The 12607-nt window shown below is 44.9% G+C and overlaps 1 protein-coding gene across 1 annotated transcript; it reads right to left on the bottom strand.

The window, feature by feature from the left end:
- Positions 1 to 207: 207 nt before the first annotated feature.
- On the bottom strand, positions 208 to 10654 carry lrrc32 (leucine rich repeat containing 32). Its single transcript, XM_040151255.1, has 3 exons — positions 10502 to 10654; positions 7873 to 7966; positions 208 to 4907 (listed from the first exon to the last, which is right to left on the bottom strand). Exons 1-3 carry the CDS (start codon positions 10642 to 10644, stop codon positions 3036 to 3038), a joined length of 2109 nt encoding a protein of 702 aa, XP_040007189.1. The 5' UTR covers positions 10645 to 10654; the 3' UTR covers positions 208 to 3035.
- Between the last annotated feature and the right edge of the window lie 1953 nt (positions 10655 to 12607).

A 12607-nucleotide genomic window follows, 5' to 3' on the forward strand; every position in this document is an offset into this window, starting at 1 on the left:
GCATTTGTAAATGGTTTATTAATCATTAATAAAGCCATAAATTACAGCTTGTAAACCCTGATGAATGGCGCGTTACCAGAAAGAGGTGCAGAATACAGAAGTAAATAATATAGAGAAATAGACCTCACAACGATAGAGGCAGGCAAAAGTTCTGTTCAATAATCAAGAAGCAAGAATTTTAAAAAATTACATTCAGTTTAATACCATTTCATTAAGTTCTTTTCTTCATAAACCTCCTCAAATCCTTTGAAGTGTTACCATGCACGCACGGTGTGCTTAAAGAGACAGTTTGACATTTTGGAGAAATGTGCTCACTTTACTTTCTTTCTTGAGAGTTAGACGAGAAGATAAGATACCACTCTCATATTCAGTATCTACGCTGCATGTGAAGGAAAGAAAATGTGCCTGGGGTGCTGAGTGGCGCTGGATTGTGTTACCTTCGGACAGTGCCAGGGTACCTGCTTCGCCCCTGGAGGGGCTTCACATTCATCAAAAAACTGACATGGGCGTGGTATCAATCGTCTCGTCGGACTCTTGCCAAGAAAGCACAGTATTAAGTAAAAAAAATAATAATAATAATAAAAATCACCACAATATGCGTCTAACTTCAGGAAACCGGGCCAAACTGCCCTGTGCTGGTGTCAATACAGTGTTCAGAGGTTGACAGGTGTTTCGTCCCCCCACACAAATAATTTCTCAGACAAAGTTTAAGTGTAGAAAATATCTTTCATTTGGTTCAAAATATTGCTTACATCGTGTACAAAAATCACGCCGCGGGTTGTGAAAAGTTACAAATCATTTCGCTTTGACTTCTACATAATAATAATAACAATAATAAGAGTTTTAGGATCAAGCACATTAATATCATACGAGACTGTGGATCCCAGTGTAGCCCACTACAATACAGCGCTGGAGTTCATATTCATGTATGTTTTATTTGTTCAAAACAAGATAATATTGTACTTCCATGTCAGAGTATCACAGTTAATCATTTCAGTGCTTAGGCCAGCTTTGAACTTCGCCCCTACTGGGTATTTAAACATTTTCATGTCAAATTAATCGATACTTTGTCCAGGGGGAGCACCGCAGGCCCGGGATCAGTAAAAAAAAGAAAAAAAGAAAAAAGAATGTCTAAAATGTCCAGCTTAGTCTTTATAGTAAAAAATAATAATAATAATAAATTATATCAACATATGCTCTGCTTGGAGTTCTAGCATTGTTCATTTCTTAGTGTTAACAGCAACAGAACAAGGTAAAGTCACACAAATAAAAGGAAATATAAAGTGCAAACTACATAAAGGGACAAGGACGGCTTGGATTGCTTTTTTAAAAAAAAACAAAAACTCTTTTTGAGTGTTTTTTCGTGGCGTCATCTCAGATGACTCCCAGCCTGCATGTACTTCTTCATCTCGTCATACTTCATCATCTAAGAATAAAGAGCAATTCTGTTTCATGACCTTTGGTAGTGTGTTGTGTTCTTTAGCTGTAGCTTAAAGGAAAGTTCCACTCTCAGATAAGACTGTTAGTCATCTGACCCCATGTTGACCTCCCCCAGTCAGTTTTACCTTCGTCCGTCTCAGTCAATGATGATTTATTTTCTGTTTCACAAGAAACCCTCATTCAAAGTTTTTGGAAAATACACTGATTTGTGTTCTTGCTGAGAGTTAGTCGAGGAGTTGGACACCAATCTCAGATATAAATATAAGCGGGTTATCTTAGCTTAGCATAAAGACAGGGGGAAACAGACCGCGACAAAATTCCTACCGTACCAGGGCTCTCTAAAGCTCGCGAGTCAACACGTTACATCTCATTTTGTTCAACACTTTAGCTACAGATCAGTTATTAATCATTACTCCTTCAATGGGTCAGTTCACCCAAAATACATGTACAAGTATTTTTTCCGATTAGCCTCTCGCTAGGAGCGACGGGGTCCCATCAAGAACCCAATATTCTCGAAGAAGCCTGGGGACAAAGTGCCGACTGTGAAATTCAGCAGCCATCTACTGGCCCCTCTAAAAGCTCACAGATTAAGACATTATATGTTGTTTGTTTACTGCATACTTCCTGGAGTTACTGCATTTAACTCCCTGTAGAACCACAACTTGTTTTTACCTTGGTTTTTAGTATGAATGAAACAAATGATATGTCATTCGTTTGACTGAGGTGCTGGTGTATGGATCTTGTTACCTTTGGAAAGAGCCAGGCTATCTGTGTCTCCCTGTTTCCAGCCTTTATGCTAAGCTAAGCTAACTGGCTGCAGCTTCATATTTACAACACAGACATGGCACTGATCTTCATCCCATCCTCTCGTCAAACTTTCAGCAAGACAGAAATTAAGAGTATGTCCCAGAAAGTCAAATTATTTCATGGCTGCATGTCAGTCTGCTCCATGTGGGAGAAAATGGTCAACAGTGTTGAAGTGTATCAGTGCGGATTTTCCTTCTATCGTTATTCATGTCTCACCAGAAATTCCAGTTTTTTTCTGTTATTTCCCTCCAGTCTCTCTCCGTTGTCCTCTTGTCTTTGCACATCTACACAGTTTTGGCGTTTCGCATTCTCTCTGAACGCACCATGAGGGCCCGAAGCTGCAGTTTCTGGAATAGCCACCAGACTCTGCAAAGAAACTCTGACATTTAAAAAGTCCATTCAAAAAGTCCAAATTTCTCTTTAGAAAAACGAGGTGAGTATACATTTTCCACAAGTTTTGGTTTTGATAGTTTATCCATTATACATTTTCTTCAGAGCCATTGCTTTATTTAAGATGTTAAGGTTCCTGTTTGTTTGGTTGAAAGGTGTCTCATCATACCTGTGAAACATCTGGATTTATTCACTCTAGTAAAAAAAAAAAAAGAAAAAGTTGGTAGTGGTAAACCCAAGTCAAGGCTTCAAATAGTCCTTTGGGTGACACCACAGACACTACATTCATGTTTCTAAGCGGTATCTGGTTAAAACCACCAACCTTCTCACGAACTGAAACTGGAAAAGTTCCAAATATAAATTTCTTCATGGTCCTGCATGTGCACTGTTCATTCGTGTTATGCGCTAAAGCTCCTGTCGCGCTTTCGTTTCCTTGAGTAGCAACATTTAACCAGAAGCACCGTAACGATCATCGCGGCTAACAATGCCAGTACAATAACAATAACGTACGCTCGGGTGCCTGATCCGTGGCACATTCCCTCGGTCAGCTTCTCAATGTTGACCGGCTCTGAAAAGTCATCGTGAACGCAGGTCACAGTCTCGATGTCGGGAACGACCACGGCCGAGCGCTGGACCATGTGGAGGAAGCCGAGGTTGCTACAGCAGTTCAGAGGGTTGGAGCCCATGTAGAGGGTTTTCAATGAGTGCTCCAGAGCCAGCATGGTGCTGTACTCCAGGGTGACCAGGTTGTTGTGCTGCAGGTTTAAGGACTCAATGGAGGACTCTTTGTTCCACATAGGTAGAGAGGTCAACTGGTTGGTGGACAAGTCTACTCTTTTGAGACTCTTCAGCAAAGACAGATCTGTGTTTAGCCTGGAAATGTTGTTTTCTCTCAGGAGGAGGTGAACCAGGGAGTGCTCAAGACCAGAGAGGGAGTCTTTGTCCATGTCCAAGCCTGGGTTCAGGGACAAGTCCAGTAACTTCAGAGGGGTGTTGGCGAATGCGTTCGCAGGCAGAGTCTGCAGATTGTTTTCAGAGAGGTACAGGAAGTGCAAGTTGCGAACAGAGGAAAAGGACACACATCCGGGGGGATCGTGGTGGTTTTGGTCTGTCAGCGCTGGTTCGTACTGCTTTTGCTCCGAGGCACAGATTTTCAGATTGTTCTGCTGGAGCTGCAGGTATAGGACACTTGGAAGTTTTTGAAACACTTGATGGTCCAGGGTGGTGAGGTCGTTTCCTTGTAAGAACAGCTTCTCCAGCGATGGTAGAGTGTTCTCCCCAAATGTCAGACTCTGCAGGGAATTGTAGCTGAGATTGATAATCTTCAAGTTGGGCAGAAAGCCTTTATTAGCGAGGGCAAACGAGCCAATACAGTTGTTACTCACGTTCAGGACTTCGAGTTTTCCCATAAAGCAAAAAAAGGACTCTGGTATGCTTTTGAGTTGGTTGTAACTCATGTCCAGGTATTTAAGTTGCTTTAAGAGAGCATTTGTCCTCTTTTCAGGACTTCCTGAGACGTTGACGCTCTGAAGGTGGTTTCGTGAAACATCCAGATATTCAAGCACGTTTACCCTGGGGAGAAATGGAAAGTAAAGCATTTTGTTTTCACTCAAATCGAGATAGAGAAGGTTATACAACTGCGATGAGCTTGCGCTTTGGAAAAGCTCCATGCTGTTCTTGCTCAAATTGAGCACTTTTAAATTATAGAGATTGAAGTCTGTGATGCAGGTAATTGAATTCTTGGACAAATCGAGTTCAGTCAGATGATGCAAGGAGTCAAAAGCTCCATCTTCAATCTCCAAGATGACGTTATTGTGGAGGCTGATTTTTTTCAAGGACGAGGATCCACTGAAGGTATTTTGTGCTATTTTGGTGATGCTGTTGCTGTTCAGAGAGAGGTTTGTCAGTGACGGAGAATCAGCCAGGAAATAGTCCGACATCCCCGTGTACAGCCCATTGCTTGAAAGATCAAGTGACTCTACAGCTGTAAGAGGCCCAATGTTGTTTTTGGAAAGAGTGAAAACATTCAGATGATTCCTGGACAGGTTCAGAATTTTTAGGTCGGTCATGTCTTTGAAGAGCCCCGGCTGGATGAAGTGGATCTTGTTAGAGTGAAGATTCAGATGATGGAAGCCAGTTTGGTACCCTAGAGTTTCCTGGGTGAGATTTTGCACCTGGTTGCGGGAAAGGTCGAGTATTTGGACGTCGCGGGGAAGGTTGACCGGTGCACCTCTGAGGCTCAGATCGCTGCAAAACACATCCATCTGGACCTACGAACAAAGACAAACACACAACTCTGATTATGTCGGCGTTCCGCCAGGATTGACTGACCATGACACAATGCAGACCAAATGTTCAAATTAGGTTGATTTATGAGTCAGCGTGCCTACGGCATGTTCTTGGCAGCAAGACAGTCCTCCGAGGTTTATAATAAGTTGTCCCGATGACAAAAAAACCTTTTACACTGGCTTTTTCTCTTTCAATTAATTCAAAAAGTTAAGTCCTATTTAGAGACAAGTGACAAGTGACGTAGCTCTCATTCTCCTCAAGTTCTTCAACCCAGATAAAACTTTTAAGAGAAGGATTTTTCAGTTTTAATAAAATATGCCTCACACCTTTATTACCAGTCCACAGTTTTCATCATATTCTCCCCCTTTTCCCTCAATAGTTTCAAATATTTAAGTCATTAAGTGTAGTTTATAATTGAAACCATATGGCTATGAGGACCCCCCACACACACACACACACACACACACACACACACTCCCCGTCCAAAAACAGCTCATAAAACTGTCTCTGTTTTCTCTCCGAGGTTTTAGCTTCTTGGCATAATTGTGGAATCCATAAAGAGTTGCTTACAAGCCGGCCATTAACAAACACACTGATTTATTCAAAAAGAAAACAACTTGTGTCTGTTATCAGGCACCGAGGAACGAATCTGGCATACTGCTGAGAATCAACAGAACAAGGATGATCTTTCCTCTGTGACTACTGTGAGTCACAGAGTTGTTATCAGTGATATCTTCACTGCCTGTGTGCACTGCAACTGCTTACATTCCTGAAAACCTTGGCAATCTAAACCTAAATCTTTGTGTGTATAACATGGGATTCATGTGTGAAGTGGTTTACAGCAAATGCCGTGGTAGTAATACTGTAACAAATGGGCTACGAGTTCAGTAGGAGGGAACCGAGGCAAGAAACCAAAAGCTGAAGCTGAAGTAAGGCTTTTCATAAAATAATACTGACATGGCCATCGAGCTGGTGGTCATTCCTCCTCTCCGTCCTAGACCGACTCTGGTGTAAACGATTGTGGACAAAATCAGTATCCAAATCCCTCTTTCGTGCAATAGTATGTTCTTAAGGTCAGCCGAAGGTAAAATGAGGCCTCGGCAGTCAGAGTTAGACAAATCAAGCGAGCATCCTCCAAATTTCCAGTCCTTCCCCAGAGACTCGACAGACCGCTACCACATGTAAAGGGAGAAATCCTCGGCCTGTCTTTGAGACACCCCGGGGTGCTGCGGCGGTCACTTCGGGAACCGCTGGATTCAGGGTTCAAGTCCGACCGGTAACATTTGTTTTTTGTTTTTTTTCTCCCTCTTATTATCTTTATTTTTGGCCTGTGGCAGCGGAGAAATGACAGGAAATGAGGCAGAGAGAGGAAGAGAGAGAGAGAGAGAGAGAGAGATGGGGAATGACATGCAACAAAGGTCATCAGGGCCGGGCTCGAACCAGGGATGTTGCCATTCATTGCCCGAGAGCAACGGGGGACGCCCTTGACCGTCGTTGTCTGTCAAGCTGCATCTGAGTCCTCTCGTTTCCTGTCATCTCGCTGCTGTGAGTTTTTCGCTTGCTTTGTATATTTTTGACCATTTTTGCAAACTCCCTGTACGTGAAAACCTAGTCGGCAATAAACCTGGTTTTCACCTGATTTTCTGATTCTAACGGAGGCGTGAAAATGCACAGTATGTACAGATTGCAAAGGAGGAATGATCACGGCAAACCCACAACGCTTTGAGTGCACTGAAAGCACCTTAAAATTTCTTCAGTGTGTGTATAACCCCCGTGTGACTTTTGCATGTCTTTTTGCGACGCGTATCGTCATTTCTAATACATGTACACACACGAATACGCGATGTACAGCATGCACGCCCCTGAGCGCTCGATAAAAATTATGCTTTTTTACCGAGGGCCTTCTACACTGGGCGGATTTCCACAGCGAAACCCTACTCTGTTTGAGGTTTGGACAATTACAGAAACAGTAGCCACCACATTAAACACAGCTGACGCATTATCAGTTCCTGATCAGGCTATTTATGGAAAAGTTGATTTGAAACAGGGTGAGAGCCTGTTTCATAAGAAGGCTCCCTTTTTCTTTTTTTTTATTCATCCTCTATGCGTCATTCATGTTGAATTCAGTGGATCTCTGACAGGATTCCGAAGTATGTATTACAGGTTCAGACCAACCGTCTGGTAAAGTTTAGGCGTTACTATGCGACTGGTGACACTCAACATCGCTCAGCGGTTTCTCCGTCGCCGACCGCCACGACTCTGTAGGGATTCAACCCGCGGACTCTTGGTGAAAGCCCTTGCGCACACTTGCCGGTCTTCGGTGGGACGCGAGCGTCCTCCAGCACGCACAGGATGTATGTCACGTTTCCAGTTTGGTTACAGCAATTACAACAAGAACCACTGCAGCCGGTCTGCGCGACAAAGCTAAACCCTGAGTCGTGACCCCCCCCACAGACACCCCGAGAAAAAGACGTACGACACGGTGATACGCTTGACTGACAAGTGACCTCTGCAGTCTTGTGTAATACAAAAACACTTTTTTTTTTTCTTCTCAGTCAAGCCATATAATGTTTCACCGTTGAAAAATGAAAGCTTGGAGGTCTGTTGGAAGCACGGTTCAAGAGCTAAAACCAATAAACCGGTTCTGCTCGGGTCAAAGGCTTTCAAATAAACTATCTGCCTATGGTTAATCTGGAAATACCTCAAGCACCTGATGGATTAGGTGCCTCATCTCAGTTGCCACGGGCAACCCGTAAAAATAAACTGGCACCAGATGAAAAAGCCCACACGTATTCAGTATTTATTTATCTGGAAATGTGTTGGAATGTGCCTGGAGGAGGCCATAAAACTGAGGCAAAAAAAACAAAAAAACAATTTAAATGCCAATGCCAAAGCGCTGAACAAAATTCTAGACGTGTGTGTCTCTGTTTACCAGGCTTTACTTACAATTTGGCACGGCGGGAGGCTTCGGGCAGGACTCGCGGATGCCGCCGCGCAGCTGACCAACAGCGGGAAGAGCAGCTGGAAGGCGGCCATGGCGCTGCAGCACAGAGAGTCCAGGTCACACGGGTTAGAAACAAATGAATGCAGGAAGCGTGCCGCGAGGTGATATGACTCTCGAAAAGGGAAGGAAGAGGGAAGTGGCCCTACCTACTATGTGACATGCTGACCTATGACGGTGGTATTTGTGCCCTGAGATACGGCAGAGGAAAGGGGCTTTCTGTTACTCGTAGGGTTTACAGCTGCCGAACTTGTAGAACTGAGAAAGGATGACTAAGCAAAATGGAGTTAAACCGTTTCCATCAGTTCTGAGTAAATGTAATCAATTCAGAACTGTAGGTTATTGTTTGGAAACAGAAAAAAAAAAAAAAAAAAAGCAGAGATTGTTTTCTCAGGCCTCGGTGAGTCATCTTTTTATGAGACGCAAGGTCGGTGCCTCGTTATTATGCGGAAACCTGCGAAAAATATTTCCTGATAGGTTCCCCCGAACCGAGCAAAACAACGTGTAACCTTGCAGAGCAAACAATGTGGGAGTAATTAGCGGCGTGGTAATGGCAAGCACCCAAGGGGCTGATAAGCACGTGGAAATTTACGTGAGCCGAAAGAGGTACTACAAAAGATTACCAGATAGTGAAAAGAAAAAAAAAGAAAAAGCCCCAGTCTGGTTTTTGAATCAGAAATGCTACAAGCTGTCGCTCTAAAAACTCGCCTACTGTTCACTTCAGGGTTGAAAATGCCAGAGGTTTAGCTTGGTTCATGTAAAACCTTCGCTCGACAGATTTCCTCCCGGACCGCGTGCAAGAGCGGGCCCGGCCGGGTCAAGACGTCAGTCACGGTGCCCCCTCGGCTGGCGCCCCTCAGCCAATGCCGACTCCGAGCGGACCAAGAGCGCCTGGGGCCGCATGAAAAGAAAAAAACAACAACACAGAAACGTCGCTCGTCCAGAGCTACTGGAAAGCATTTGGATTCGGCGGCGGCCGACAAATCACACGTAGAGAGAGGTGTAAAACAAATTTTTGCTCAGGGAGCACCGTGAGAATCAGCCAATTACTTGCCATTACTCTGCTGTTTAAGGCTGCATGGCCTCTTTGTGCAGATGCGGTGGGTTAAACATTTACAGTCTGCTAACACATTGTGGTTGTTTATCCACAGGCTGACAGCTCAATACTCTTCCTCTCCATCACAAACAACAAACGCTCTCCCAGCTACTGAATATTATTTTGAGGTACTTGTACTTTACCTCAGTATTTGCATTTTATGCCAGTTCTTCCTTCTACGTCTTCACAACCTTTAAGAGGTAAATATTGTACTTTCGACTCTGCCACATGTATCTAACGGCTATAGTCACCTCTCGGATTAAGATTTTACTTTAAAAAGATATCAGAATAAACTCGTACAAATGTCATGCATTTAAGGATCAAACCAAAAGCAAAAAAAAAAAAAACCTTGTCATGTTTCAGATGTGAAAGTCGAATTGAGTTGTTAGCAGTTCCCGAAGAGACATTTCTCCTTCCCTTAACTTCTCACGTGGTTTGATTTCAATAACTGTCCGAAGCCCCAAAGACTTTAAAATCATCCAGTATTTCACCAAGAGAAAGAGAAAGACTTAAAAAAATGTAAATGTGGATACAAATTCGCTTTCCTCTCCCATTAATCATCTCACGGCCCCTCAGACTTTTTTCGTGACCCCTTTGGAGGGGCCCGACCCCTCGGTTGGGAACCACTGGACTAAACAACTGAACTGTGTACAGAAGGTACTTAAAACTACTGCTACCGAAGCACTGAGGCGTCAGTATCAACAATCTAATGGTGCAGTTTGCAGTAATAAATCCGTCAGGGGGGACATTTCTCCGCGGAGGGAGTACTTTTACCTTTGATACTTTAAGTACATTCCGCTGATAACTCTCGTCTACCTCCACTGTCGGCCTCGTGTGGCGGTCAAGCCATTGCCTGGTCGGCTGTACCGTGCGGATTTGAAGCAGGTCGACCAGAAAGGCTTTATTTTGGCGGCACAATGACCTGCAGACTGTTTTAAAGATCAAAAATCCCGTTCACACGTGGAGTCATTTCACTCTGAGCGCAGGGCTTTTTATGCGTTTATGTATATATTTCAAATTCCTTCTCAGACAGGTTAATGTACAGGTGTTTACAACCACTGGCAGAAGAAGTATTTAGATCCTTTACTTAAGTCAAAGTAGCATTAACACAGTGTAAACATGCAGAGATATGATCTGAAATATGTTCTTACATCATATGTTGTATAAATAAAACCTTCTCTGCAAAGTAGCAATAACAACATCACTTCTGTCCTTTTACTTAAGATGGAGTTCGCATGCAGGACTTTTCCACGTGATGGAGTATTTTGATCCTGCCGTTCTGGTACTTTTACCTAAAGAAAAGGACCTAAGTTCTGCTTCCACCGCCGCGGTTGTACGCGCAGAGAGCAGCATCTGCTCCCCCACCCCCCCCACCCCCCGGGTACGGTCCGGTCCGGTCCGGAGCGTCCCCTGGCCGAGCCGCGCTGCCGCAACCGACCCAGTCCTCAGAAACTTCGGGTCGGGCCTCGCACATTTACCTCGCTCTCAGCCGACGGCCGATCTGACGGTCCCTCCCGAACATCTCGCTCTCACATCCTCGGCGCGCGCGCACACACCCACTCGCGGATCGATAGCGACCGGACGGGCCACGAGCTCCTCTCGGCTGACTCTCCCTCCGCATCGCACGTCTCCGGCTGCTGTCCAGCCATCACATCCTGTGAGAATATCCTGCATAGACCCCCCCCCCCCCACTCACTCTCTCACACACACACACACACACACACACCCACCACCCGCCCCACTGCTCTCAGGGAACTGCCTTATAAGGGGATTGGGAAGTCCAGTGCCCCCCCCCTCCAAAAATACCCCCTTTTAATCCAATAAAATTCGATGATTTCTAAGAAATACTTGGGATGTTCTCACACGCCAATCTCCATTTGGAATTTGGGGTATTTTAATATCGTTGACCTCAAAGCGGACTCGAATCCCCATGTGGTGTATTATCTTTGAATTTGAGAGTTTTCAGAAGCAACCTTTTATGGATGCATTTTTGAAAAGAGTCTATGTTTTTTGGATTCACACATCCCTTTCGAGACTGTGGGAGCAAGTCGGATTTGTCATGTGGCCTCGCTCGGGTTCGCCGTGCTGTAAACATACATCACGGTAATTACAATGAGTAAGACCGGTTTACACACACACACACACACACACACACACACACACACACACACACACACACACACACGGACAATAAAGTTCGACACGACTGTAAATCCGCCTCGACCCGCTGGGAAAGTGAATGGGTAGAAGAACGGCGGGGAGGCGGGGAGGCGGGGAGCCGAACCCCCCGGATGCTTCAGGGTCCGCTCTGCCGTGGAAATATGAAACAGGGGGAACACTGGGTTCAACAGGGTGAAATTATTTGATGAGGAGTCCGCAGTCCTGTGGCATCATTTCACGCCAATTCACACTTCCCCTGCCTCTCCACTGCTTATTTATTTATATATACACATGTGCATATATCTATAGATATGGTTATCTATATATCTAGATATCTATACAGATATACACATATATTTTTTTTTTTCTCTGATATTCCTTTTCTGGCTGGTTCACAACAACGAACAGATGTGCCTGCAGCCAGTAACGGAAGAACCACGTTGGTCCTCTGCGTTTGGTCAAGTAGCAGTAACGCGCCATACGGAAATAAAACGCTGCTGCGAGCAAAAGGTTGCGTTTCAGACTTGAGCAGCGAGTAAAAGCACGGACGCTTTATCCGGAAAAACGCGGACGAAGTATCAAAAGTAAAAGTACTCAGGGTGCAAGGGGTGGCCTGCGTCAGGGTGTCGCATTATATCACGTTACAGTGCATTACGCTGCTGCTGTATCATCATTACCGTGGATGCATTAACGTGTCAGCAGCATTTACTTTTTTTTGCGCTGCGTTGTAGTGCAGCTATCCGGGTACTTTTGTTCTAATCCACGGGGCCAGATTCACACCAAAACTACTGCCGTCGGATTACGCTGCTACGTAGCTCGAGCAAGGAGCGCGGCGTCGGCCCCCCGGGACGCGAACGCAGCGCGTCACCCGTCGGAACCGTTTCGCAGGTGGACCCGGCCGCGCCCCCGTGGGAAGAGACCCCGTCGGTCCCGCGCTGTTACGTTTGAGGCGGCTTGAGTTTATCGTGCAAATGCGTAGTTTAGATCTTTACTTTGAAATATAACCTGTAATTAAGTCTAATATGAGTCTCTTATGAGTACTGCAAATTATTATTATCAATAATGTATGAGGAGCATTTCACTGTTGTACCTGGTCGAGGTCGAGCTCATTTGAATTACTTCAACAACATCCCACGGAAGATAAGGACGACGGTCTCCATCTCCATCTGATGCGGATAAAAGCTCTGGTAAAAAAAAAAAAAAAAAAGCGAGTAAGTGGGCTTTGAGTCGGGGCGGTTGCCATTCACGGGTGGAGAATCGACTTTGACCTTTAAATTTTGGAGACAGGGAGACTGAACCTGCCGCCGGTGCTAACGTGAGAGCCGCCGAGTTAACGGATCCATCTCCATGACAACCGGGCCAAAAAAAAAAAACTTCATCCGACGACGAAGGCCGTGCGCTACGGTCGAAAGCTCAGGAAACAG

The sequence above is a fragment of the Xiphias gladius genome, chromosome 17 (genome assembly GCF_016859285.1).
Source record: "Xiphias gladius isolate SHS-SW01 ecotype Sanya breed wild chromosome 17, ASM1685928v1, whole genome shotgun sequence".
Lineage (NCBI taxonomy): Eukaryota > Metazoa > Chordata > Actinopteri > Istiophoriformes > Xiphiidae > Xiphias > Xiphias gladius.

Bases quoted from the DNA above. Each gene is read 5' to 3' on its own strand.
- lrrc32 (XM_040151255.1), bottom strand. From the start codon at position 10,644: ATGCGGAGGGAGAGTCAGCCGAGAGGAGCTCGTGGCCCGTCCGGTCGC. The intron at 7,967-10,501 runs GTAAATGTGCGA...TCTGTGCTGCAG, and splicing joins GGCCGTCGGCTGAGAGCGAG to CGCCATGGCCGCCTTCCAGC. The intron at 4,908-7,872 runs GTAAGTAAAGCC...CTTTGTTCGTAG, and splicing joins GCCTCCCGCCGTGCCAAATT to GTCCAGATGGATGTGTTTTG.